The following is a 25,242-nucleotide window of genomic DNA, read 5'->3' as shown; positions in this document are numbered from 1 at the left end:
TCAGCTTCGATCGATCGGGATCTGCCAGTGTCACTACTACACAGTAGCAGTAATACCGTGCCTTCAGATGAACTTGAATTATTATACCGAGTGGCTCTGATATATCCTCCTGGTGTCTATGCCGTCTCCAGTCATCATCTACAATCTGCAACACGCTTGGTTCTATTTCCTTATTTCCTTCGATTCGTTTGCCTTGGATTTCTACTGAGACTATATACTTGCCTGCGCCTGTCCCATCATGCCTCATAAATCCAAAGCCCATGCGGCCCGGGACTCCCCGCCCCGGAGTGTCGAAGACCAAGAAGAAGAAGAGTTGGAATTGAATGATCCTCCCAGTGTTGATCCCTACAATGTCCTGAAAATCTCCGAAACCGCAACCGCCGATGAGATCAAATCAGCTTACCGTAAACTCGCTCTCAAACACCACCCGGACAAAGCCCGTCCTGAAGACCGCGAAAGCGCCCACAAAGCCTTCCAGGAGATTGCATTCGCGTATGCCATTCTCAGCGACGACCGCCGGCGCAAGCGTTACGATGCTACAGGCAATACGGCCGAAAGCGCCAACATCGACGACGATGACTTCAACTGGGTCGATTTCTTCCGTGAGCAGAGAGCCAACGTCGTCAGCGGTGATATGATCGAGCAGATCAAGAAGGAATACCAGGGCAGCGAAGAAGAGAAAGAAGACGTTTTGGCCGCCTATGAGGAAGGAGAGGGTGACATGGACGCTGTCTTCGAGAGTGTCATGTGCAGCGAGGTTTTGGTAGATGAAGAGCGATTCAGGCAGATCATTGACGACGCTATCGACAAGGGGGAAGTCCCGGCATTTGACCGGTATACTAAGGAGGGAAAGAAAAGCCGAGAACGAAGGAAGACGAATGCGAAGAAGGAGGCCGAAGAAGCCAGAGAATACGCACGGGAGTTGGGTGTCGAGGACAAGCTGTTTGGGAAGACGGACTCGTCGAAGAAGAAAAAGCCCAAAAAGTCGACAGACGATGGTGAACACGATGCGCTCAAGGCGCTGATCCAGCAGCGACAGCAGTCCCGCGCGCAAAACTTCTTTGATGATCTGGAGGCCAAGTATGGCGGAGCCTCCACAAAGAAAGGCAAGCGCAAGGCCCTGGAAGAGCCGCCCGAAGAAGCGTTCCAGAAGAATGCGAAGAAAGGAAAGAAGACCGCAAAAGCATGATCGGACGACCAGATTACTGATGACAGGCCATGGGGTTTTGGGATACTACATTACAGGCCAGCGAGGCGTTGGGCGAACCAGGAATATTCTGCCTTTCTCACAACAGGCATGCAGGCAATGAAGGCAATGAAGGCATTTTCGAAGGTCAAAGCCTCTGAGCATGCTCCGATTCACAAAATGAACAAAATGCCTCCAAGCTCTTGCCAGACTTCATGAGTATAGCGTGGCTTTCTCTCGGTGTCGAACGGGCTCGTAGATCACGGACTGCTGGGAGCATTTTTGCCCGGAGTCTTTGCCGGCTGAGCATATTGCACACCTCGAGATATGAAGTATTCAATTGGGCTGCCGACGAGCCTTTGGACATAATAGTACGATGAGATATAACATGGCGTGGTCACTCTTTCCACGAGCTCTGGAACAAATAAGACGACGGCTATGCCACTGCATGCTGTACAGGTGGAGGGCAGTATCAGCATGTGGCAAGCAGGATTGTAAGCGACGGTTGAACCCTCCAGCTAACTCCACGCGCCACGGAATTAAACAATCTCCTAGATGCGTTGCCTGATGATAACAACAGATATCAAGCCCCGGAAGCACGCCGAACGGACAGGCTGGATCTCGATGACGACGGAAGAGAGGTGGTGAGATCGCTGGACGACTCGTCAAGCTTGTCTATAATCTCAGCACGAAGGGAAATGTAGTTTGTTATGATTCATAGAGGTGCTTAACCATACGGTCTGCCTCGCCTGCGATTGAGGCAATAAATGCACTGGCTTGTTGGTGGGTAGCTAAATAGGTGGTTTCATCGGCCATTGTATCTAGCAACCTCATTGCGAGGGAAGGGCTTCTTGAAGTTGAAGACAGTATTGTGGTCTAGTAGGGTAGCCAGTGAAACCGGGACAGGTAAAGACGAATTACACGAGAAATTCTGGCGCATCAACAAGGATACAGGGCTTGAGGAGGCTAGGAGACGGTCATGTTAGCATGTCTGAAAGACGGACATCGCTAAGCTGTTCGCCATTACTGATATTCCTGTTACGGCAATGTAGCCAACAATAGTGTCATCATGTCAATGTACCGTGACATTGTCAAACGCCACAGGTCCAGATGTTCAAGAAACTCGGGCGTTTGTGCTCCAGCCGTTGAGTGGGATGCAGGGCGAGACTGAACAATGAGCGAAAGAAAAGATTCCCAAGTGCGGAGGCACCAAAAAAGGGGAGTCAGGATGATGGGACCGAGCAGAGGAAGCTGTCAATTGATTGGAAGGGATGGCGATGACCCGTCGTCATGGACACCTGTCATACTTTGTAACATGGCATATAGGTCGGAGGAGGCTGGCGAGGAGGAGAACTGGGACTGGAGTTGAGTCGAGGCGCTGGTGAATCAGAATAGTTGCAAAAGAAGGACGGAGTGAAACTGCTACTACAGATAGATAGACGCCAAACGAAAAGAGCGCAGGCGGCAACGGCAACGGCAACCTGTTGTTCCTATAGCGCCACAGTTAGGCAATTGTTGGTTATTGTGGTAGCGCAGCCTGTGCCGTCCAGAGCATACATGTTAGGTAGTATCTACTACCCAGGTAGATAGGTAGGTATGCCAGGTATGCTGCCTACCAATCCTCCCTGGTGGTGGTGGCTGTAGGCAAATGCTATTGTTCCCTTGTACCTCACCTTCCCTTCAAACTGGATTTTTTGTTGAGGCGTATACAAAGGTGACAATGATCATAATGATGACAATGGGAACAACCATTTGCTGTAAGGTATGGGAAGCCACAGCGAGGTCAGTGGCTGCGCTTCACCAAGCATGGGAGCCTGGCAGATCCGTAGTTGTAGTAGGGTAATTCAGGTTACTGACTGCAGTGTTGGGTGCAGTGGTGAGAGAGAGAGAGATAGGGAGAAGGAAAGGAAGTCAAGTGAGAGCGTACCTGTAGTGAAGCACAGTGCAGCGTCAGTCGACTTTAAGGTACTGCTGCTAGTATTTAATTGACTGACTGCACTGCGCTGTAGTGACTGCGGTGCAAGCCGACGAGCGACCAACTGCAGTCTTGGCAGATCCCCTTTCCTTTCAAAATTTCTCTGGGACCAGGTCCGCTCTTGCTCCCAACTTGAACTGCGGTTCTCGCTAACACACTCTTCCACCCAAATTACTTCTCATTTGCGCCTCTACATCGCTTGAGGTTCATCTGGCATTGTCAACTTACCTAGTTGTCGTGCCTCATTTCGCCTTATCCACAGGGTTCAGCTTTGTATTCTTCGCTGCGGAGCTCCGTGCCCAACCGTTCGGAACTGCCTGCGTTGAGAATCTCCCCTCAGGTTTTCTCACAAAGACCCGAATCAACCTCGCCTCTATCATCACCACCAGCGAAAGAGCGGCTTCCGTTCATTCGAGACAGTCGCCGCTTCGTGGTCTTTTGCAGGACGAAAATCTTCCACGCCGTTTGCTCACCTGGCCGGTTCGGGCGACGACTTTTCAACACTGAAAGCTGTGTTTGTCATCTGCTTCGTTTCAGCCTTCCAGTCAACCTCGCGAACCTCTATCGCTCCCTGACATCTTCTCATCCTCTCTGATGACATCCACGTCTCAGCAAACCTCTGCAAATCGTTCGAACCCTGCTTCTGCATCCGCTGCAGGCGCACAACCTCCAAACTCCGCGACCGGATCGAATTTGGCTGCTCAAGGCCGAACCTCGTTTCCATCCGCCGGCAAACCTCCCTCTTCTTCCACACCAAATGCATCGGAGCCCAACAACATGTCTGCAGCAGTTGGAGGCGCTCCGCCCACACACGGTCATAGCGAGTCTGTGAACGGAAGAAATCCCACCATCCCTGCTATCCCTTCGGTCAATGGCAGCGTTTCCCTCCCCGACCATACGCGCAAACCTTCCATGACAGTCACACCGGCAGGCGCCACAGGTTTCACGACCAGAAGTGGTTCGCAGAACAAACCTGGTATTCAGTTTGGATCGTTGGACGGGCCCAATCCCTCCGCATCTCCTGCAATGGGCACACCCCCTTCGTTGGCGCACGAGAACACATCCAGTCTCAGCGTCAATCAGCCAAACCCTCGGGCAACTTCTCCCTCCAGCTCTCCTTCTCCGATCCCTCAACCGGTTTCTGCCAGTGGCGGCCGGCCTCCATCGTCATTCCAAGGACAAGGAAATGGGTTGTCCTTTGGACAGCTAGATCCAAATGATCCAAGTGTAAGATCACAGCCTACAATGATTGCCCATGCTGACTCGTTCTATCAGGGTTTGGCTCGACCAATGTCTCAAATGCAGTTCGGACCGCAGCAAGAACACATGAGACGCGGCTCGTCACAATCGATTCACAGTGATGTTGGCGGCCCTGGTCTTCCCACAGGTCCGGGCCGCGGTGGGTATCAGGCCGGCCGAGGCAGAGGCTATCATTCATCCTTCCAACAGTCTGTGAACCCGTCGTTCCGCCCTCCCACCAACGGCCGCGCAATGCAAGGCGGGTATCAGAACCGAGGTCAACCGATGCCATACCAAGGCTCCCCAGCCATGGGTACCCGAAGCCCGGCACTTGTGAACGCCACCCCTGGAACCCCGAACATGGCCCCGATGCACGTGGTGCCCGGAATGCAAGGACAGCCAAATGGATATTATATGGGACCCCAACATGTAAAGCACCACCACCCGCAAGTTTTTTCTTCCCGTGATAGTGCGAGAGACAGAGGCAAACCTACGAGAGGTCGAAGTCGCGGCAATCGTCAAGCTGCTCGCGGCAGAGGCCCTGGTAGAGGTGGACATGAGGAAGGACCCTTCTACAGCAGAGATCCCGCCTCAGACCACTATCGCCCTGATCTTGCGAACCCTCGTGTTGTTTCAAGCGCTCCCAAAAATTTCCCTTGTCCAGATCTTTCTCCCGAGAGTGGCAATTTTGAACATTTTCTGACTGCGAGAGCACAGGCCTTTGGTATCGCTACCCAAGCTGATCCCAGTATCCAAATGTTGTATAATCAACAGTATTATGGACAACCTGGGCTGCAGGGTCAATACCCTCCTCAATACATGCCACCGCAGTCCCCCCGCCCTCCCTTTCAACAGCATGCCTTTGCACCCAGCATGCAACACGGTTACAGTAACCAGGGCGCAATCCCTCCGTCCATGTCCCGACAGTCCTCCCAGATGTCTGCCCCTGATCGTCCGGCTTCGAGCGTTGGGCAGCAGCCACAAACACCTGTGCCGTCTGGTGCTTCCCACAACAGCGCTCGCACGCCAACCACGTCTGCGCAGAAATCTAGTTACACAATACCGCCGAAGAAGAGTGCAGCCATCATCATCAAGAATAGTGCGGGTGAAGTGGTCTCGTTCAACAAACCACCTGCGTCTCCGGCCAGCGCCACTCCGGCCACAGCCCCTGCACCTCCACCAGTGTCTACTCCTACTCCCCCTAGTCGCACGGCAAGTGCGGCCGATACTGCTCATGGGCGTACCGATAGTGTCAACACCAAATCAGCGGAAGAGGCAAAGAAATCCATGCAAGAGGCCATTGCGAAGAAGATTGCCGAGGACGAGGCGAAGCAAAAGCTGGAGAAAGAACTAGCCGAGAAAGAACAGATGGATCAAGAGTCCGCCCAGGCCACTGAACGCGAGGCCGCCGAGGCCAAAGCCAGAGCGGAAGCGTTGGAAAAGGAAGCCAAAGAAGCCGAGGCTAAGAAGGCTACCGAAGATGCCAAAGAGGTCGAAGCTAAGAAGGCAGCCGAAGATGCCAAAGAAGTCGAAGCTAAGAAGGCAGCCGAAGATGCCAAAGAAGTCGAAGCTAAGAAGGCAGCCGAAGAAGCCAAAGAGGCCGAAGCTACGAAGAAAGCTGAAGAGGACAAGGCCAACGAAACACCTGCTGCTCCTGCGAAGCCGGAAGAGGAAGAAATCGATTTCGACGCCATCGAGGCTGAGATGGCCGCCCGGGAGGCCGAGGAAGCGAAGCGTGAGGAAGAATACAACAAGAAGAAAGCTGCAGAACTCGAGGCCAAGCGAAAGAAGGAGCAAGAAGAAGCCGCCGCTTACGAAGCCAACATGAAAGAATTGGAACGCAAGGCTGAAGAGGCAGAATTGGCACGGGAAAAGGAGAAGGCCGAAAAGGGTACCGAAGATGACGCCAGCAAGAAGCTCTTCGCTGAGCTCAAGGCGAATTCTTTTGGTACACCGGCGTCGGTTGAGAGTCCCGCCGCCCAAACCCCTGCTGAAAGTGGCACTGCGACTCCGGTTTCTGATGTCTCCATGCCCCCTCCGGCCAAGGCTCCCGCCAAACGCGGCAAGGCTGCTGAACTCACTCTTGACACCAAGAAGCCGGTTGAGCCACCAGAGCCGAGTGCAACTTTGAAAGCTTTGCAGTCTGCCAAAAAGCTGGATGACCTTTCCAAAATCACATATCCCTCCGAAATCGCGTCGCCGAATCCTGCTCTCAACGCCAGCGCACCTGCTGATCGCAAGTTCAAATACAACAAAGAGTTCTTGCTTCAATTCCAGAGCGTGTTCAAGGAGAAGCCAACGCTCGACTGGGATGCTCGCATCCGAGACGCCTTGGGCGATGGGGACTCTTCCGCCCGGCCAAGTGCGTCTGCAAGAACGCCTTCAGGCATGGGTGGCCGCAGTACTTCCTCTCGAGGCCCTGCAGCTATGAACCAGTTCGGTCCCATGGGCAGCTTTGGTGGCGCACGTGCCGCCGCCGCTCTCCCACCTGGCACCACATCCGAGCAACGATTTGCTGCCTCCAATGCCGCTATGAGGAGTGGCGCTGTCGCGACCAACCCCTTTGCTCAGTTTGGTCGTCCTGGTCAAGTGGCTCCTGCCATGGGCCGAACTCCCTCCAACAACCCTCTCGGTCCCATTCCTGGGTCTCCACGTGTCGGCGGCACGAGCCGGGGTGGTTCTCGCGCGGAAAGCAAGCGAGGAAAGCAGGGTGGCATGCATCATGGCGGAGACAACAAATCAATGCCTCTTACCGCCGGCATGAACATCGGTTCACTCGAAACGTCCTCTACTGGGTGGAAGCCTCGTAGTGTCGGCCAGAACATGGCAACCGGACCTGCACTTGGCGGTGAAGGGTTGATGGAGCCAGATGTGGTGCAGCGTAAGGTCAAGGCTGCACTCAACAAGATGACACCGGAAAAGTTCACCAAGATCTCCGACCAAATCTTGGAGATTGCAGCTCAATCGAAGCACGAAAGCGATGGCCGCACATTACGCCAGGTCATCCAGCTCACTTTCGAGAAGGCTACCGACGAGGCTCATTGGGCTCCGATGTACGCCGCCTTCTGCAGAAGAATGTTAGAGAGCATGAGCCCTGATATCCGAGATGAAGGAATCAAGGACAAGAACGGCAACGTCGTCACCGGTGGTAACCTGTTCAGAAAATACCTGCTCAATCGCTGTCAAGAAGAGTTTGAGCGCGGCTGGAAGGTCAATCTTCCCCCTCAACCCGAAGGCCAGACCGAAGAAGCTGTGATGTTATCTGACGAGTACTATATCGCCGCCGCAGCCAAGCGACGCGGCTTGGGTCTCGTCCGATTCATCGGTGAGCTTTTCAAGCTGTCTATGTTGACGGAACGCATCATGCATGAATGTGTCAAGAAGCTTGTTGATTATGACGGAACGCCCGAAGAAGCAGAGGTGGAAAGCTTGACCAGTTTGTTGCGCACCGTTGGCAAACAACTTGACAACCCGGAGAGCAAAGCTCAAGGCCGCATGGACGTCTACTTTGACCGGATCAACGCCATGATTGCCCTGCCCGACCTCCCGAGTCGTCTGCGGTTCATGCTGATGGACATTGTCGATCTTCGAGCGAAGGGTTGGGTGTCGAAGGAAAGTGACAAAGGTCCCAAGACCATCCAAGAGATTCGTGAAGAAGCTGAACGCCAGGCTCGCGAGGACGAGCTCAGAAGACTGGCCACTCAAGGAAACCGGGGCGGTGGTGGCAGAATGCCCATGGGCCGTGGTGATGCCCGAAGCTTTAGCGGTTATGGACAGGTCCCTCCGCCAGACAACTCCAACCGCGTGGGCACCGACGACCTGCGAAGACTGGGCAATCGCAACACGCGCAATCCTAGCCACACTGGCACCGGGTCATTGGGACCTCCCAGTATGCTAGGCGCACGCACCAACAGTGGTCGGCGAGGACTTGGTCCTGGTGGATTGCTCAGTCGAGGAGATGACAGTAACGCCAGCAGCCGTACCGGCACACCTCCTGCCCAGAAGGAGAAGGAGAAGAAGGATGAATCCAGCACGAATGCTTTCAGGTAAGCCAAATTTCTCTCAGCCTTTGGACACCAGGGATACTAATTCACCTTGTAGTGCTCTCGCCGCTCTGGAAAATGATGCACCAGGCTCGCCGCCGTCCAATCCCGCATCACCCCCCACGCAAAAGTCGCAGCCGAACATCGAACGAGAACGGTCACGATCACCGGCCAAAGCTGCCGAATGAAGCGTTTAGCAGCCCGTCCCTAAGTGTACAACATAATGCGTTTCGAACACTAATATTCGACTGACGGCCGCCGCTTGTGGGGAGGTTGGAAGATGTGCATTGATACCCGGCGCGAGCCACATGTTTTAGCATTTACAGCACAGCGAACCTTTGTTTTCTCAAAAAGAATCTTCGGCCATGGACCCTCTTTTTGAGGAAATACTTCGATTCGAATCGAGAGGGATGAGACTGTGTTCCTACCCCGATTCATTAGAAAGGGTTCGACTTTCATCCACTGGCTGCGTGGGACGCCGTTTTCTTTTTCTGGCGATTGTGTTTTTATCGGGTTCCCAAAAGTGAAGACCAGGGCGCACAAGAACATGAGCAATCGCAGGTTTCGTGCCAAGCGAGGTTCATAGTTTGGACTGCGACTGAAAGTAGCATGCGACGGTCGCTTTGCGGTTGTGGTCACATGAAGGGAGAGGAGGTTAGCTTCAGAGGTTTGAAAGGGGCGCAGACTCGGGTTGATGGACAGCGTTGAGGGGAGTGGGACAACTCTGAGAGCCGAGGACTACTAGAGATAATCAACGAGAGAGCGCAAACAAGACCATTTCACCAGTGTTCATGTTCCAGTCGTCAAGTGCATGTTCGCTTAGATCACTGGGTATTGCTGAGAGAGAGTGATAACCTGGTGCTGCACATTAAACCGATGATTTGCAGGGCATGTTCTTGGGTAGGAGTAGTCCCTCGTCATCCATCATCGTACAATATGATACAGTACTTCAAAGGTTGACAACGAAAGGTGATCATTGTGTGGTAGCATCATCCTGTAACGCAACTCCCGCCCTCCTTGCCGCCTCTGCGGCTTTGGCCCTCTGCCTCTCTTCCGCTTCGTATTGCTCCCGTATGGATCTCGCATGCCTCTTCTCCCTCTCCTCCATTTTGAGCCGCCTCTCCCTCCTCTTCGCGGCCTGCCGGTTCCCCTGCTGTCTGTCGTCCTGAGCCTCACGGTACAGCCTCTTCTGGTCCGCGGCCGACAAGACCCAGGGCTTGCAAAGTGTTAACTTCATAAAGGACGTGCGCGAAGATATCAGCGCCATCTCGTGCGTCGTGTCCGGAACAATGGTGAGGCGTAAGAGCGTCAGCTGGCGCGTGGAGCGGAAGGTCGAGATCGTGCCTTTGGCTTGGACGACGGTGCCGATTTGGAGGGCTTGGACGGTCTTGTGGAGGATTTGGTCTTCGGTCAGTTCGTCTGTGTCAGCTGTGTCAAGTTGAGACTGTGGTTGAGGCTGAGCATGGGCAATTGTTGACTTAGATTTGTCGGCGGAGGAGGATGTGGACGTGGTGGTTATATTGTGTCCATCTCTGTCTTTGTTTGAGATGGCATTGAGCATATCGTGACGAATCTCTTTTCCTGCGTTGGACGGGATCCTGGTACTGCCACTCTGTTTGTCTGATTTGGTGGAGTTGACCACATCATTCTGCTCGCGCGCATCCTCTTTCTCTGGCTTCCGACACCTTACATCAATAGTCGCACCACTGCCATCATCGACGGTAAACAGCCAGAATTTCTCAAAATATTCCTCCACCACCACAACCACGCCAATCACTTGTACGAATTGTATAGGGTGGTTTAGGTAGAAAAGCAACAACGGCGCATCGTCTCGACCGCCGCCACCAGATCCCCGGTGATCAGGTAGCCCAGGCCCGAGGGAAGAGGTCGTGATGTCGGCGGCATATTTGTGATGAGGTTCAAGGACACAGTGGATGTCGTGGGCGGTGAGTTTGACCCATCTGAACCAGGTCGCCGAGGCCTGGAACGTGTAGGCTGGGTAGAATGCCAAGTCGGCCGACGTATCGGTGTCCAAGTCGGAGTCGGAGTCGGAGCCGCTGAGGTCGTTAACGATATTTCTGGAAGGGCATTCTGCACGAGATGCCTGCGGCATTCATTTGGTCCCTGAAACAGAGTAGGGCTGGGACCAAGATATGTGTCGTCTCACAAGGCTGTGGAGGTTGTGGCTGACCGTGGCGGCGTGGTCCAATATTCAATGGATGGCTGTTTGTTTGGGATGAACAACGGTGCTTGCGAACATCGGAAGTGGTTGTGGCCGGTACAGGCTTCAGTGAAGCGAAGTCGCGTGCAGACACAGACGCGCGGAAGAGTGGCCGACGGCTTCAAGCCGGCGGAGTTTGGCCGGTCGGCTATCGCGGCACGGGGCAGACATATGTCTTTGTAATGACGCCTCATATACCGTCTTCACTTTCTTTTCGACCGCCTTCTTGAACTCAGCCTTGGGATGACGGTCTTCAAATAACAGCTTTAATACTGTACTCTGTAATCCACTCTCCACCTCGACCGAGTCCACTATGACCATCATCAACGGTCCCTTTCGTCGCAGGCAACCTCGTTGCCTTCTGATTGTCAAACCGGGCCACTTGACTGGCGCGCCAAAGGCCTGTTGTGTCCGCAATCGGGGCTCCGTTGACCAGACTAGAATTCTTGACGCCCTGTCGTTACAACGTTGGGGTCGATGACCGTCTATGACCATGATGCAGGATGGTCGTATCTATCTATCCCTTCTTTTATATCATTCAAGACCATCGTTTTTTGGTCGGAGAAGAATATATTCGATTTAGCCCGTACCTGACCTCCAATATCTATCTATAGCCGATACCGGATGCCTGCTATGGTCGAGAAGAATCCAAGAATCCCCCGGTCAAGCGTGTCGTCCCGAACAGAAGAAGTCTGCAGACGTCTCCGGTCTTGATGTCGAGTGATCCATCCCATGGGGATCAAGATGCCAACAATCCGATCCAAGCACCGGTAGCAAGCGGCGACCGGCTTGCGCCTGAACCGGCGAACAAAACCGACTTCCATGTCGAAGAGTCGTCTTCATCTCCGTCATCGTCACCATCGCCCTCGGAAACTCGTTTCGGCATTTCTTCCTGGGATGATTCATCGCCACGATCTGACCAGGATTATCTCGAGAAAACGACAACCGCACAGGATGCGGGAGGACGCGATATCCAGATGCAGCGGACCGCGACCAGCGCGTCGTGGGCCGGTCCCGTACATTCAGTCTTCAGCCCGAACCAGAAAAGATTCATCGTCTTCATGGCTGCGTGGGCGGGATTCTTCTCTCCGGTGTCCGGAAACATCTATCTCCCCGCATTGAACCCTCTGGCTCGAGACTTGCACGTGTCCGACACGCTGATCAACTTGACCTTGACATCTTATATGGTATGTCTGTTCTGGGTTCAAATCGTCTTACCTTCCCTCACATTTAACGATATTCAGATCTTCCAAGGCCTTGCTCCTGCTTTCTTCGGAGACTTCGCCGACGCTGCTGGCCGGCGTCCTGCATATGCCGGTATGTACCGTCGTCCCGAGTGTTTATTTGTATTGATGCCTCGATCATAAATGCGGTATGGAGTTACTGACAGCCGGACCTCTTTTCTCTGTCCAGTCTGCTTTGTCATCTATATAGCGGCGAACATCGGTCTGGCATTGCAAAACAGCTTCGCCGCCCTCTTCGTGCTTCGATGTCTTCAAAGCACAGGCAGCAGTGCCACCATTGCTATGTGCAGTGCCGTCGTGTCGGACGTGGCCACGGCCTCCGAACGCGGGAAGTATATGGGCTTGACGTTCGCCGGTTCGCTCCTTGGTCCTGCCATCGGTCCCGTCATTGGCGGTGTCCTGGCCGACTTTCTCGGCTGGAGAGCCATCTTTTGGTTTTTGGTCATCTTGGGCGCGGCGTTCATCATTGTCTTTGCCATCTTCTTCCCTGAGACAGGTATGTTTTCGGATTTCTTTTCAATTCTTTTTTTTTTGTATATATTCCACAATCTGAAAAGACTCCTTTTTTCTGACCATGTGTGTATTTGTTGTTTTACAGCACGAAACCACGTCGGCAACGGATCCATCCCACCCAAAGGCTGGAACATGTCATTGATGAACTACCTCGCGGTTCGAAAAGCGCGCCGCCTCAATCCCACGCAAGACGGCCTATCCGCCACCGACGGACAATCGGCAGTCTTGCCACCCAGACCGAAATTCCGCTTCCCCAACCCGCTGAGGTCGTTGACTCTGATCTTCGACAAAGAGAACGCGCTTCTACTGTTCTACAACGCGTTCCTGTTCGCGGCCTTCTACGACGTGACGTCGGCATTGCCGTCCCAACTGAAGAAGATCTTCGGATACAACGAGCTGCAAATCGGTCTGTGCTACATCCCGTTCGGGGTGGGCTCCATGTCCGCGGCGCTGATCAACGGGCAGCTACTCGACCGCAATTTCGCGCGCTGGTGCCGGAAGCTGGGGCTGAAGATCAAGAAGGGCCGCGACCAGGATCTGCGCTCCTTCCCGATCGAAAAGGCCCGGCTGCAAGTCGCCATCCCGGCCGCCTACTCTTCCGCCGTCTTGGTCTGTGTGTTTGGCTGGGTGCTGGACATCGGCGGGCCCCTGGCCCCGTTGCTGGTGCTGCTGTTCTTCAACAGTCTGTCCATGTCCATCGCCTTCAACGTCACCAATGCCCTCATGGTCGACTTCTACCCCAAGTCCCCAGCCACCGCGACCGCCGCGAACAATGTCGTCAGATGTCTCCTCGGCGCTGGAGCCACTGCGGCGATCGTGCCCATGATCGAAGCCATGGGTCGAGGCTGGACGTTTACTTTCTTGACCTTCTTCCTGATTGCCACCTCGCCTATGCTGTGGCTGATTTATTTCCGCGGTATGAAGTGGCGTTCCGAGCGCTATGACAGGGAAGACCGGGCTCTCAAGATCAAGGAGGAGAAAATGAATGCGGCGGGCTCCGGAGAGAATGGTCTTGTGCCTGTGGTGGATGATACTACTGATGGTGATGGTAATGTCAGTGGTAGTGGTCTGCCGCCGGTCGAAGGTGGTCTTCCTGAGATGGCCGCGGTGGTGGAGAAAGAGAGGGAGGACGAGAAGGGGATGGGAGTAGACAAGTGATCTCGTGCCGAGGTGATAATGGTATAATGTTCTACAAAGATTTGATTTAGCGCTTTGAAAGATAAACGTGTTCAAGCGTGTGCGTTTGGGAAGGAGTTTGACGGATATAGATAGACTGCATCTACGACATGTCACGCCATCCTGGAGGGCGATTGATTCCTTGTTGTATGAAGACTATGACCCCGATGACCAACTCCGAGACTGCAGATATATCTGACCCTTGCAAATAGATATGAGGGTTACTAGGAGGATATGCAGTTTTGGATCATATCACCGCACTTCGAGAGGTATTCAGGGGTAACGCAGTAGCATGATTGGCCAGAAACGGGGCTTAGGGCAGCGAAGGACATAGACATTTATGGCAATAAAAGCAGCAACCTAGTCATCATCCTAAAGCGGCAATCAAACCATCCCACCTGGGACATTGCGCCAAGCCAAGCCTCTTTGGAAATTTACTTTGCGACTCTGGGAAATTTTTGAGACGGAACGAAAGAAGTGCAGCTCCATGCAGTGGTAGAGCCGCTCAACCCATTATTACACGCTGCAATCAATCCTTGCAGCTCTTGTGAGAACTCTGTCGCAAGTTTATCCTCAGCTCGTCCTGTTCATACTGGACCTGGGTTAAAACGTAGGACGTCCGAACACCATACCGTCTACATCCACCATGGAATTCCTTCTCTACGAAGGGCCTATGGGCTATGCGTTGTTCAAAGCCACTCACCAGCCCGACACCGTCGGGAATAGGTTGAAAGAGGTTCAGAACAGCGTACAAGATCTTGCTAAATTTGGCAAGATGGTGGACCTTGTCAGTTTCTTACCATTCGAGTATGCGCCGACACCATGATCTCTCTTGTCGATGGCTAACGAAATAAGGAATGGCAAGCAAGCTTTGGAAGAGCTTCACGACATTTCCGAAGGGATCGCGTCTGACTACCTGAAATCTTTCCTCGAACTGAACCTGCCGAAACCGGGGAAGAAGAACAAAGTGACATTGGGGGTGTCGGACAAGATTCTGGCTGGCAGCATCAAGAGCGCTTTCCCAAATATCGAGTGTGAAACTGGCGACACGAGTGAAGTTGTTCAGGATATGCTACGGGGTATTCGCCAGCATTCGGAGAAGTTGCTGAAGCAGCTCCGTGAGGGTGACACCGGCACAGCCCAGCTCGGTCTGGGTCATGCGTACTCCAGAGCAAAGGTCAAGTTCTCCGTGCAGAAGAACGACAACCACATTATCCAAGCCATCGCTATTCTGGACCAGCTGGACAAGGCGATCAACACGTTCTCTATGCGTGTGCGCGAGTGGTATTCGTGGCACTTTCCAGAGTTGGTCAAGATCGTGTCGGAAAACCACAAGTACGCACAAGTTGCGCTGTTTGTGAAGGACAAGAATTCTCTGTCTGATGACCGTCTTCATGAGCTTGCCGCAATTGTGGGTGATGACGAAGATATTGCCAAGAGCATCATTGATGCCGCGAAGACGAGTATGGGTCAGGAAATTTCTCTTTCGGATATGGAGAACGTCACCTTGTTTGCGCAGCGGGTGGTCAGCCTGGCAAATTACCGAAAGACCCTCCACAGCTACCTGGTGTCCAAGATGAGCGTGGTTGCACCAAACCTGGCAACCCTTATCGGAGAGATCGTGGGAGCTCGACTTATCTCCCATGCAGGCAGTCTCACCAACCTGTCCAAGTACCCCGCCTCGACCGTTCAGATATTGGGAGCAGAGAAGGCCCTCTTCAGGGCTTTGAAAACCAAAGGCAACACTCCTAAGTATGGTCTGCTGTATCACTCCTCGTACATCGGACGAGCGGGTCAGAAGAATAAAGGACGGATATCACGTTTCCTCGCAAACAAGTGCTCTATTGCGTCCAGAATCGACAATTTCTCCGAGACTCCATCCACGGCGTTCGGCCAGGTGTTGAAGAAGCAAGTTGAAGAGCGGTTAGAGTTCTACGCGTCTGGAACACAGCCCACAAAGAATGAGGTTGCAATGGTATGTTCGCCGCCGTTCCTTCATATAATGCAGCTAACCCTCCATGCAGAAAGAAGCGATGGACAAGGTACTTGAGGACATGGATGTCGATGAGCCTTCGAAAGTGGACGAGGAGATGTTCGACACCGAGCCAACTTCTGCCCGTAAACAGGAAAAGCGCGAGAAGGACAAGAAGGAGAAGTCGAAAGATAAGAAGGAGAAGAAAGAGAAGCGTAAATCCGAAGGTGGTGACGACGTAAGCGAAAAGAAGAAGAAGCGAAAATCAATTGATGGAGACGGCGAGGCCGAGGGGAAGAAGAAGAAGAAGAAGTCTAAGGAATGAAGTGGTCATGCCTTAGAGTCATCTTGATGCGTGCAAGGCGTTGGTTGGTAATGTTGTCATGTCCGAACAGGATACCGGGCTGAAAAGGGCTATGTACTCTCTACTGGGGGCGAGGAGCAGATTATCTCGTCAACCAATCCAGGTCTATCCATCAATGTTGTTGTTCTGGCGATCCATTCGAAGTAGTATACTACTACGTTGATCTCACAATGTTGGCCGTTATACGCATATCCGCCTGCTTGACTGGCTGAGAAAAGACGATGCATTTCTATGTACGTATTTTGATTCGCGGGGAGTCCCCACCAAAGGACATGCATGTTATGTCTTTGTATTGCTGTTGACGTTTATGCGGAGAGGAACACACTCTATCCCAGACTGAGGACCTGTAATCTGGTAATGGACAGTGCTGTCGTTATCACAAGCTTCTCTGGCTCCATTCTGCACTCGCCGTTGCTCTCGCTCCCGCTGTTGTTTACGTTGAGAAGGTTGTCCCAGTCGTTGAGAGAGACACACTACCAAAATGACCTCTCGTTCACCCAAAAGAAAGCGGGAACATGCCCTTCCCTTGGACACTAAGCGACCCGTGAAAGGGCTTGTCTTCGATCCAGAGGGAGAAGATTCGAGCGATGCTAGTCCTCGCACAAAAACTGCCAGGAGATTTGAGCACCTCCAGATCGACAGCCGGCCATCATCCCATTGGAGTCCTGAGGTCGGAAGCAAGGCAAACCCAAATATACCTGACCACCCTGGGCTTTTGAGACCTGATGCTCGGGAGGGTGTGGAAGCTCCTGTTCAAGACACCGGATCAGAAGCGCAGAAGCGACCGGAAAGCGCTTCTGGCGCTTCTCTAGACACCACATCTGCAGCAAGAGCGCCGGACGTGTCCCGATCAAGGTCTCCGCCATTATCAAGTGAAGATTCCGAGAGCTTTTGGCGTGATTGTGAGATCACAGGCCACAACCCCGATGATCCGGACGACGATGGCTACGGCATCAATGGCATTGGGTTTCGACCAACTGCGGCAATTGCCTGGTCAAGATCGCAACGACGAAAACAACAATTGAGTGACTACAGAAATCGAGAGGCCCGAGAAGCCAGGCAATACAGGAGCGAGAGGAGAAAGCGCTTTATGGACGATGGCGACGATGCAGCATCAACGGAATCGTCGCCACGAAAAAGCATTCGTGTTCATTTCGAAGACGGGTGAGTTTACAACTCGCTTCGAGCGTTGCCCTCCGTCGCCGGCAATGACCATAGTATACAATGATTGGGAAGCCTCCCGAGCCGAGTTGGAGCGCCGACTTGCTCTTTCTTCTTTTCCCCGACCGTCAAACACCGTTTCATGCGCGCAGATGCTGAAATGAGATGTCTTATCGATCACCAGAATTTATACCACCGCTGACTGCGTATACGCTCTTCTTCCGCCTTTGCGGCTGCAGCAGCCTGGGCAGCTTCCTCGGCGGCTTTCTTCTCTCTGGCCTTCTTTTCGTGCAGCATCCTCATCCCCACGACTGCGGCAGCCATTCCTCGAGCTTCTTCTTTCCGCCTCTGATCGCACCAGTAGTACATTCCGCTGGCTGTGAGGGCAAATCCCGCCACTGCAAGATTGGCTGAGGCTGCAATAGAGGAGAGACCTGCATCTATGTCAATCATCCACTCGAAAGGCATTTATACAACAGGATATGCACCTCTTAGGACGAATCTTAATCCTCCAACGGCGCCTCCAGAGGCTATTCCGACCAGCAGAGAGTCTCTTGCGCAAGGCGTCTGGTACCATGCGGGGCCTTTGCCATCGTATGAGAAGCTGAATGCATCTTTCCAGGATACTTCGACCGGTTTGCCGCCCGCCGAGTTGTAGGTTCCTCCCGGCATTGTGTTCACGGGTTCTTCAGGATTTCCCAGCGCATCCCACATCTTTCCCACCTGAGACTTGGGGAAGTCACGCCTGGGTTTCGGCCGCCTAATTCGAGGCGGCTCCGGCTGGGACTGGTCATCTGAAGATGCATTGTTAGGATCCCGGGTATCCTCAGCCATACCGATGGTTTATTGCTGGCTGTAGAAACTGCGGCGCAAGTGAAACGATGATTTCACTTCAATGAGACCGGTGGAGCACGCGCATCCAAAGCGTCATTCAACTGTAGAAAGTTTGCCGAGAAGCGAGACGCGTTAAGTGAGACGCGTCTGGGCGCAAACGCGCGACTTGGTCTCGATGTTCCGCATACAAACTACAGACTACTAACTCTTTTAGACGGTCTCGCAACTCCCGAGTCTCTGGTCCGACTGATCCCATTGACTACGAGCAACATGAATACACGATATCACCAGATTGTATAACCATACCAAAACCTAATTGACGCTTACGTCGGACAGCCATGCCGGTCAGGAAACCGAGCAGATATGGCTCCAATGTGCGGTTTTCCAAAGATTCGTCTCGACGACCCCGGACGAAAACCGTCGATGCATCCTCACTCCGCGCTACGGAAGGAACCTCACAAGATGAAAAGATCCAAGCCACGCGACTGGCAAACAGCATAGATGAGGCTATGGGATTTCCCAGATATGATGCAGGAAGGAAAAGAGTCGGGTGGCTCTATAACATGCATAGTACAACAATCGAAGATTCCAAGGTCCCAGGCGGCCGTGCGGGAGTCGACTTCTACTTCATCGGGGACAATGGCGAAAACTTCAAAGCCACGGTCGAATATGACCCATACTTCCTGTTGGCCGTGAAAAGAGGGAGAGAAGCCGAGGTGGAGGAGTGGTGCAAAAGAATGTTTGAAGGACTAGTCAAGTCAGTGTCTCGCGTTTCGAAAGAGGATCTACAAATGCCAAACCACCTGCTCGGATACAAACGCACATTCTTGAAGCTGACGTTCGCCAATGTTTCCGATCTGCTGTCCGTCAGGAGAACGATAATGCCTATCGCCGAGAAGAACAAGGAGAAAGTGAATGCCATGGATACTTACGCGGAGGTTGCAAGTGCCAACGCAGGTTTCGATATCTATGACGAGGAAAACGCTGGCAACACACGCTCGAGCGGGGTTGCTGACGCCAGCGATTTTATCCTCGACATCAGGGAGTACGACGTGCCCTATCACGTCCGTGTGGCCATTGACAAAGATATCCGCGTTGGAAAATGGTACACAGTGGAGGCAAAACATGGCTCAGTGTCTCTGACGTGTCTCGAAGAGCGGTTGCAAAGGGCCGATCCGGTGGTGCTCGCCTTCGATATTGAAACGACCAAACTACCTCTCAAATTCCCTGACTCAGTCATCGACCAGGTTATGATGATATCGTACATGATTGATGGGCAAGGAGTCCTCATCACGAACCGAGAAATTGTCTCCGAGGACATCGCAGATTTCGACTACACCCCAAAAGCCGAATATGAAGGCCCATTCATCATCTTCAATGAACCAAATGAACGCGCGGTCCTTGAACGGTTCTTTGCTCACATAAAAGAGGCACGACCGAACGTTATCGCCACCTACAACGGTGATTTTTTCGACTGGCCGTTTGTCGAAGCAAGAGCCAGTGTCCTGGGAATCGATATGTATGCGGAGATCGGCTTCCGCAAAAACGGCGAAGATATCTATCAGAGCGACTATTGTGTCCATATGGACTGCTTTGCTTGGGTCAACCGAGACAGTTACCTGCCTCAGGGAAGTCGAGGCTTGAAGGCAGTGACCGTTGCTAAACTAGGTTACGACCCAGACGAGTTGGATCCCGAGCTCATGACTCCTTACGCAAGCGAACACCCACAGATACTGGCCGAGTACTCGGTGTCCGATGCCGTGGCAACCTACTACCTGTACATGAAATACGTCCATCCTTTCATCTTTTCTCTCTGTACGATCATTCCACTCAGTCCCGACGAGACGTTGCGCAAGGGAACGGGCACTCTCTGCGAGATGCTGCTGATGGTACAAGCGTACCAGAAAAACATTGTGTTGCCGAACAAACACTCGGAACCGCGGGAAGCGTTCTGGGAAGGTCATCTACTCGATTCAGAGACATATGTCGGCGGCCACGTTGAAAGTATCGAAGCAGGTGTCTTTCGCGCGGACATACCAGTCAACTTCGCTATCGACCCAACGGCCATCGATGAGTTGTTGCGTGATTTAGACGCGGCCCTCAAGTTCTGCATCACCGTCGAGGAGAAGAAGTCATTGGACGACGTAATGAATTATGAAGAAGTCCGGGCTCAGATCAGCGAGAAGCTGGTTTCCTTGAAAGAAACGCCAAATCGAAACGAACGCCCTTTGATATATCATCTGGATGTTGCTTCCATGTATCCCAATATCATGACGACCAATCGCTTGCAGCCTGATTCTATGAAGGCTGAGGCCGACTGTGCGGCTTGCGATTTCAATCGCCCGGGAAAGACCTGCGACCGACGTCTACCATGGGCGTGGAGAGGGGAGTTCTTGCCGACCAAGAGAGATGAGTACAACATGATACGCCGAGCTGTCGCCAATGAGACCTTTCCGGGGAAATTCGCAAAGTCGGCCAGAAGGACATTTCAAGAACTTAGTCTTGACGAACAAGCTGCAACCGTGCGGAAGAGACTCCAGGAATATTCCAAGAAGATCTACCACAAGATTCATGATTCGAAAACGATCGAACGGGAGGCTATCATTTGCCAGCGAGAGAATCCATTCTACGTGGATACTGTGCGTGACTTCCGTGACCGACGGTATGACTTCAAAGGCCAGCAGAAGGTCTGGAAGGGCAAGACTGAAGCTCTCAAATCAGCGAATGCCACCGCGCAGGAGATCGAGGAGGCGAAGAAAATGATTGTTCTTTACGACTCTCTCCAGCTCGCTCACAAGGTTATCCTCAATTCGTTCTACGGTTATGTGATGCGGAAGGGTTCAAGATGGTATTCCATGGAAATGGCAGGCGTTACCTGCCTCACTGGTGCTCACATTATCCAGATGGCTCGAGAGCTTGTCGAACGCATCGGTAGACCGCTGGAGCTCGATACGGACGGTATCTGGTGCATGCTTCCAGCGACCTTTCCGGAAAATGTTGTTTTCAGCCTGAAGAACGGGAAGAAGATGGCAATCTCATACCCCTGTGTCATGCTCAACCATCTCGTTCACGGGCGGTTTACCAACCATCAGTACCAGACTCTCGTGGACCCCGTGACGTTCAAATACGAAACGACCAGCGACAATTCGATTTTCTTTGAAGTTGATGGGCCTTACAAGGCAATGATTCTACCCACTTCGAAAGAAGAAGATAAAAACTTGAAGAAGCGATATGCTGTCTTCAACCATGATGGCAGCCTGGCTGAGCTGAAAGGGTTTGAGGTCAAACGAAGAGGTGAATTGAAGCTCATCAAAATCTTTCAGACCCAGATCTTCAAGTTCTTCTTGGAAGGAACTACTCTGGCAGAAACATATGGTGCTGTTGCTCGGGTTGCGAACAGATGGCTTGATGTACTACACCAGCACGGTTCGACTCTCGCGGACGAGGAGTTGATCGATCTCATTTGCGAAAACAAAAGCATGACCAAGACCCTTGAAGAATACGGAGCTCAGAAGTCCACCTCCATCACCACCGCGAAGCGATTGGCCGAGTTCCTGGGAGATCAAATGACCAAGGACAAAGGCTTGAATTGCAAGTACATCATTTCGGCAAGACCCAGAAACACCCCCGTCACTGATCGAGCTATTCCGGTTGCAATATTCTCCGCCGAAGAGGGCGTAAAACGATACTTCCTGAGGAAATGGTTGAAAGAGGATCCCGCAGACATGGATCCTAGGACGGTGATCGACTGGGACTATTACCTGGAACGTCTCGGGTCTGTAATTCAGAAGCTCATCACCATCCCAGCGGCTTTACAGAAGATCAGAAATCCAGTGCCTCGGGTTGCGCATCCCGAATGGCTTCAGAAGCGGATCAACGTGAAGGACGACAAGTTCAAGCAAAAGAAGGTGACTGATCTGTTTGAGAAGAAGCCACTGGCTGAGCGGTCGGTCAATCTCCTTGACCATCGACTTGCTGCGTCAGGCGACATTGAGGATGCTTTAAATTCGTCGCTAGAGCCGACTATGCAGCTCAATAAGCCAGCCAAGAGAAAAGCCGACGAAGCTGCCCACCTGTCACTTGTTGATCCTTTTGCGACACTGCCTCCTAATCCTCCCGCAATCGACGAAGACTACAGCGGCTGGCTGGACTACCAGAAACAGAAGTGGAAGATTCAGAAACAGGCAAGGGCCCGACGCCGTCAACTATTCGGCGAGCGACCAAATGCTGCCACAGATTCAATTAGCAGCTTTTTCCGCAACCAAGCTGAGTTGCTGTACATCAACACCTGGCATGTTCTTCAGCTGCGTCAAGGTGATTCACCCGGCGAGGTCACAGCCTTTGTGGCAATCGGAAAGAAGATTCATGCATTGAAGATTAAAGTGCCTAGGACACTCTACCTCAATCTTAAAGGCGACGAGCTCCCGAATGTGGAGGTTCCTGGTTGTGAAGTTGAGAAAGTCAACCACACTCTGCCGAACGGCCACCCGTCGGTCCACTTGTTCCAATTGACCATGGCGGAAGACGTTTATCTACGAGAGTCCGAGTCTATCTCGTTGCTCTGTAATCACCCCAGCGTCGAAGGCGTCTATGAACGTCAACTGCCCCTGTTCATGCGTGCATTGCTTAAATTGGGCAATATGTGCTCGTTTGACGAGGAGCAGAAGGGTGTACTTGGGAAAGGCCTCGAGAATGGCTTTGACTTATCGGCACTGCTGAGGAATCCCTCGCAGTCGACGTACCTGGAGGAACCCAGCTCCTTTGCGTACGTCTATGTCTACCATGTGGCTGCGGGAGATAGAAACGTGTTTGCTCTATTCTCTACCGCCAGGTCCGACGCACACATAGTTGTCCTGAGCCGAAGCCGTGACGCCCAACTTCCCAACGCCGACAAGATTTACGCCGAGCAATACAGACAGAAGTCCCCGGAGAATGCGCTGGTGGACGAGATTTTCCAGTACCAATCCAACCTGACCTTCAAGGTATCTCAGGTCACCACGAAGCGGAAAGCAAACCTGGAGATTGCAGACGTGCTCAAACAGTGGCGATCTGACGAGTCGAAGCCGACGGTCCTGCTCTTGCAGACGACCTCGCATAAGCAATTGGTTCACGACATCCGCATCATGAAGGACTATCCTGTACTGTCTTTACCAACAGAGCAAGCCGACGCAGACTTGCCTTCACTGGGATGGCAGGGATATGCTTTCAAACAGTTGATTTCTCACTATTTTAACGTCGCGGGCTGGCTCACACACCTGATCGAGCTTGCACGATATGGTGAAGTACCACTATGCAACCTGGAAAAGGATGATCCTCGATTCCTTATCGACCTGGCCTATGCGCGACGGCTGAAGAGGGCCAATGTCGTGCTCTGGTGGTCGGAGCAACCACGACCAGATCATGCTGGTTATGAACGGGACGATATTCTAGGTCCACTCACCGAGGTGGTTGAGATGCCCGCGATTAACAATCCCGGCGCCTATACGTCGGTGTGTGTGGACGTGACCGTGCAAAATCTGACCATCAACACTATCTTGACGTCGTCCATCATCAACGACCTCGAAGGCTCTGCCGAGTCTGTAGCCTTCAATCCTGCCGGCGAAGAAGACCCAATTGCCAATGCTAGCATGGTGAAATCGAATGGGGGCTTCGCTCAGGCGGCGCTCGAAGTACTGCGAGAAATGGTGAAAGCATGGTGGGCAGAAGCATGTCGAGGCAACCGATTGGCAGATGTGATGGTGTCGCACTTGGTGCGGTGGGTAGAGGCGCCTGCATCGTGTCTCTACGACCGTCATCTGCACTACTATGTGCAAATGATGTCGAAGAAGGCGCTGCAACAATTGATTACGGACTTCCGGCGCGTCGGGTCCCAAGTCGTGTTTGCCAGTTCCACGAGACTGCTTCTGCAGACATCCAAACAAGAGGTGGAGAACGCGTACGCGTACTCACAGTACATTCTGAAGTCGATTCAGCAGAAGCCCCTGTTTCATTTCCTGGGACTTGAGGTCAAGGATTACTGGGACGTCCTCCTTTGGTATGACGCATACAACTATGGAGGGAAAGGGACTTCGACAATCACCGAAGGAACCAGCAACGCAGACCTCGAGACAATCGTCCACTGGCAGCTTTCACAGTTTCTTCCGGTTCCATTACAATCTGTTTTCGACGACTGGGTCATCTCCTTCATCGACTTGCTGCACAGTTTGAAGAGGCCCGCCAACACGTCGTCGGCGACCCCTCGAGCAACACAGGTGCCGTCCGGGTTCTTGAGTCTGACCGAAGACCCTACGAGCACTGAAGTGACGACAGTCCTACAGGACGACTTCTCCAAGCCATTGAAGAAGCAAATAACGGCGCTGATCCGACGGCAGCGCGAAGAAATGCTCCATCCCGAACTTGCCAGTGACTGGTCTTTCCCTTCGTTGCCCGGGGGCACATTGGAAGCAACTGACACACGCCACTCGCGCGATCCTGTTCTCGAGCTGGTCAAAGGCTTGATGCAGATCATTTCGTTGTCGAAACCGCTCCAACTAGAAGCTCGACTGCTGCGGAAAGAACTGCTAGCCCTCTTCGACGTGCGCGAGTTTGGCCGTGAAGCTCGATTCGAGAACCCCAGCGCCAGTCTTCGCTTCGAGAATCTAGTCTGCGACACGTGTACCATGACGAGAGATCTGGATTTGTGTCGAGACGAAGATGTTCTGCCTGACCCCGAAAGCGGGCCCGAAGATGCAGCCAACAAACCCTGGAGGTGTCCAGCGTGCCAGAGTGAATACAACAAAATCGCACTCGAGGAGAACCTGATTGCGCGGGTGCAGGCGTCGCTGTTGAGCTGGCAGATGCAAGACTTGAAATGCAAGAAATGCGGCACTCTGCAAGGTGACGACTCTCTGTTCCATGATCACTGCACTTGTGGTGGCGAATGGACGGGGACTATGGATAGAGGCGACATCCGTTCAAACATGAGGGTGATGGAGAGGGTGTCTTCGGCCTACGGTTTGCGTATGCTCTCGGGGGTTCTTGAAGGCGTGAAGACGATGTGTATGACTTGATGACGGGTGCGGGATGTGGAGTTGTTAGTTGTTATATAGAGGGAGCTATGAGAAGCAGCTCTGGATCACGAAACGACTGCTGATGTAGCTTTACCATACGCAACGAGGCATTCAGTGCTGTATTGATCATAATCAGGGGAGTGTTGCAATTCATCAATCCGTCCCCAAACCAGGTGTGAGCCCGGCCATTTCTCTTTAACTCGTCAAAGGCGCTCTCTAACTCTGATACCTGCAGCGGAGTGCATACCTCCGGGAGATAAGCGAC

At 52.8% G+C, this 25,242-nt stretch overlaps 8 protein-coding genes across 8 annotated transcripts; 6 read left to right on the top strand and 2 right to left on the bottom strand.

Annotated features, from left to right (window-relative positions):
* Nucleotides 1-238: 238 nt before the first annotated feature.
* On the top strand, nt 239-1,189 carry A1O1_02129 (DnaJ like subfamily C member 9; the record flags this gene model as incomplete). The annotated part of the gene is made up of 1 exon (XM_007723040.1): nt 239-1,189. The coding sequence occupies one exon, from the start codon at nt 239-241 to the stop codon at nt 1,187-1,189; it is 951 nt and encodes a 316-aa protein (XP_007721230.1).
* Nucleotides 1,190-3,755: 2,566 nt separating this feature from the next.
* Nucleotides 3,756-8,631, top strand: A1O1_02128 (translation initiation factor 4G; the record flags this gene model as incomplete). Its single annotated transcript, XM_007723039.1, has 3 exons — nt 3,756-4,388; nt 4,437-8,446; nt 8,502-8,631. The coding sequence occupies 3 exons, from the start codon at nt 3,756-3,758 to the stop codon at nt 8,629-8,631; spliced, it is 4,773 nt and encodes a 1,590-aa protein (XP_007721229.1).
* A 785-nt stretch (nt 8,632-9,416) lies between these two features.
* Nucleotides 9,417-10,556, bottom strand: A1O1_02127 (uncharacterized protein; the record flags this gene model as incomplete). The annotated part of the gene is made up of 1 exon (XM_007723038.1): nt 9,417-10,556. One exon carries the CDS (start codon nt 10,554-10,556, stop codon nt 9,417-9,419), a length of 1,140 nt encoding a protein of 379 aa, XP_007721228.1.
* An 821-nt stretch (nt 10,557-11,377) lies between these two features.
* A1O1_02126 (uncharacterized protein) lies at nt 11,378-13,579 on the top strand (the record flags this gene model as incomplete). Its single annotated transcript, XM_007723037.1, has 4 exons — nt 11,378-11,851; nt 11,909-11,981; nt 12,078-12,404; nt 12,507-13,579. The coding sequence occupies 4 exons, from the start codon at nt 11,378-11,380 to the stop codon at nt 13,577-13,579; spliced, it is 1,947 nt and encodes a 648-aa protein (XP_007721227.1).
* A 664-nt stretch (nt 13,580-14,243) lies between these two features.
* On the top strand, nt 14,244-15,894 carry A1O1_02125 (uncharacterized protein; the record flags this gene model as incomplete). The annotated part of the gene is made up of 3 exons (XM_007723036.1): nt 14,244-14,404; nt 14,453-15,572; nt 15,622-15,894. The coding sequence occupies 3 exons, from the start codon at nt 14,244-14,246 to the stop codon at nt 15,892-15,894; spliced, it is 1,554 nt and encodes a 517-aa protein (XP_007721226.1).
* Nucleotides 15,895-16,414: 520 nt separating this feature from the next.
* Nucleotides 16,415-17,101, top strand: A1O1_02124 (uncharacterized protein; the record flags this gene model as incomplete). The annotated part of the gene is made up of 1 exon (XM_007723035.1): nt 16,415-17,101. One exon carries the CDS (start codon nt 16,415-16,417, stop codon nt 17,099-17,101), a length of 687 nt encoding a protein of 228 aa, XP_007721225.1.
* Nucleotides 17,102-17,271: 170 nt separating this feature from the next.
* A1O1_02123 (uncharacterized protein) lies at nt 17,272-17,928 on the bottom strand (the record flags this gene model as incomplete). The annotated part of the gene is made up of 2 exons (XM_007723034.1): nt 17,272-17,528; nt 17,583-17,928. The coding sequence occupies 2 exons, from the start codon at nt 17,926-17,928 to the stop codon at nt 17,272-17,274; spliced, it is 603 nt and encodes a 200-aa protein (XP_007721224.1).
* A 338-nt stretch (nt 17,929-18,266) lies between these two features.
* A1O1_02122 (DNA polymerase epsilon catalytic subunit A) lies at nt 18,267-24,977 on the top strand (the record flags this gene model as incomplete). Its single annotated transcript, XM_007723033.1, has 1 exon — nt 18,267-24,977. The coding sequence occupies one exon, from the start codon at nt 18,267-18,269 to the stop codon at nt 24,975-24,977; it is 6,711 nt and encodes a 2,236-aa protein (XP_007721223.1).
* Between the last annotated feature and the right edge of the window lie 265 nt (nt 24,978-25,242).

Source organism: Capronia coronata, assembly GCF_000585585.1.
Source record: "Capronia coronata CBS 617.96 chromosome Unknown acBCG-supercont1.2, whole genome shotgun sequence".
NCBI lineage: Eukaryota > Fungi > Ascomycota > Eurotiomycetes > Chaetothyriales > Herpotrichiellaceae > Capronia > Capronia coronata.
Note: the sequence above shows the minus strand (reverse complement) of the source record. Positions and strands in the feature narration are given on the sequence as shown.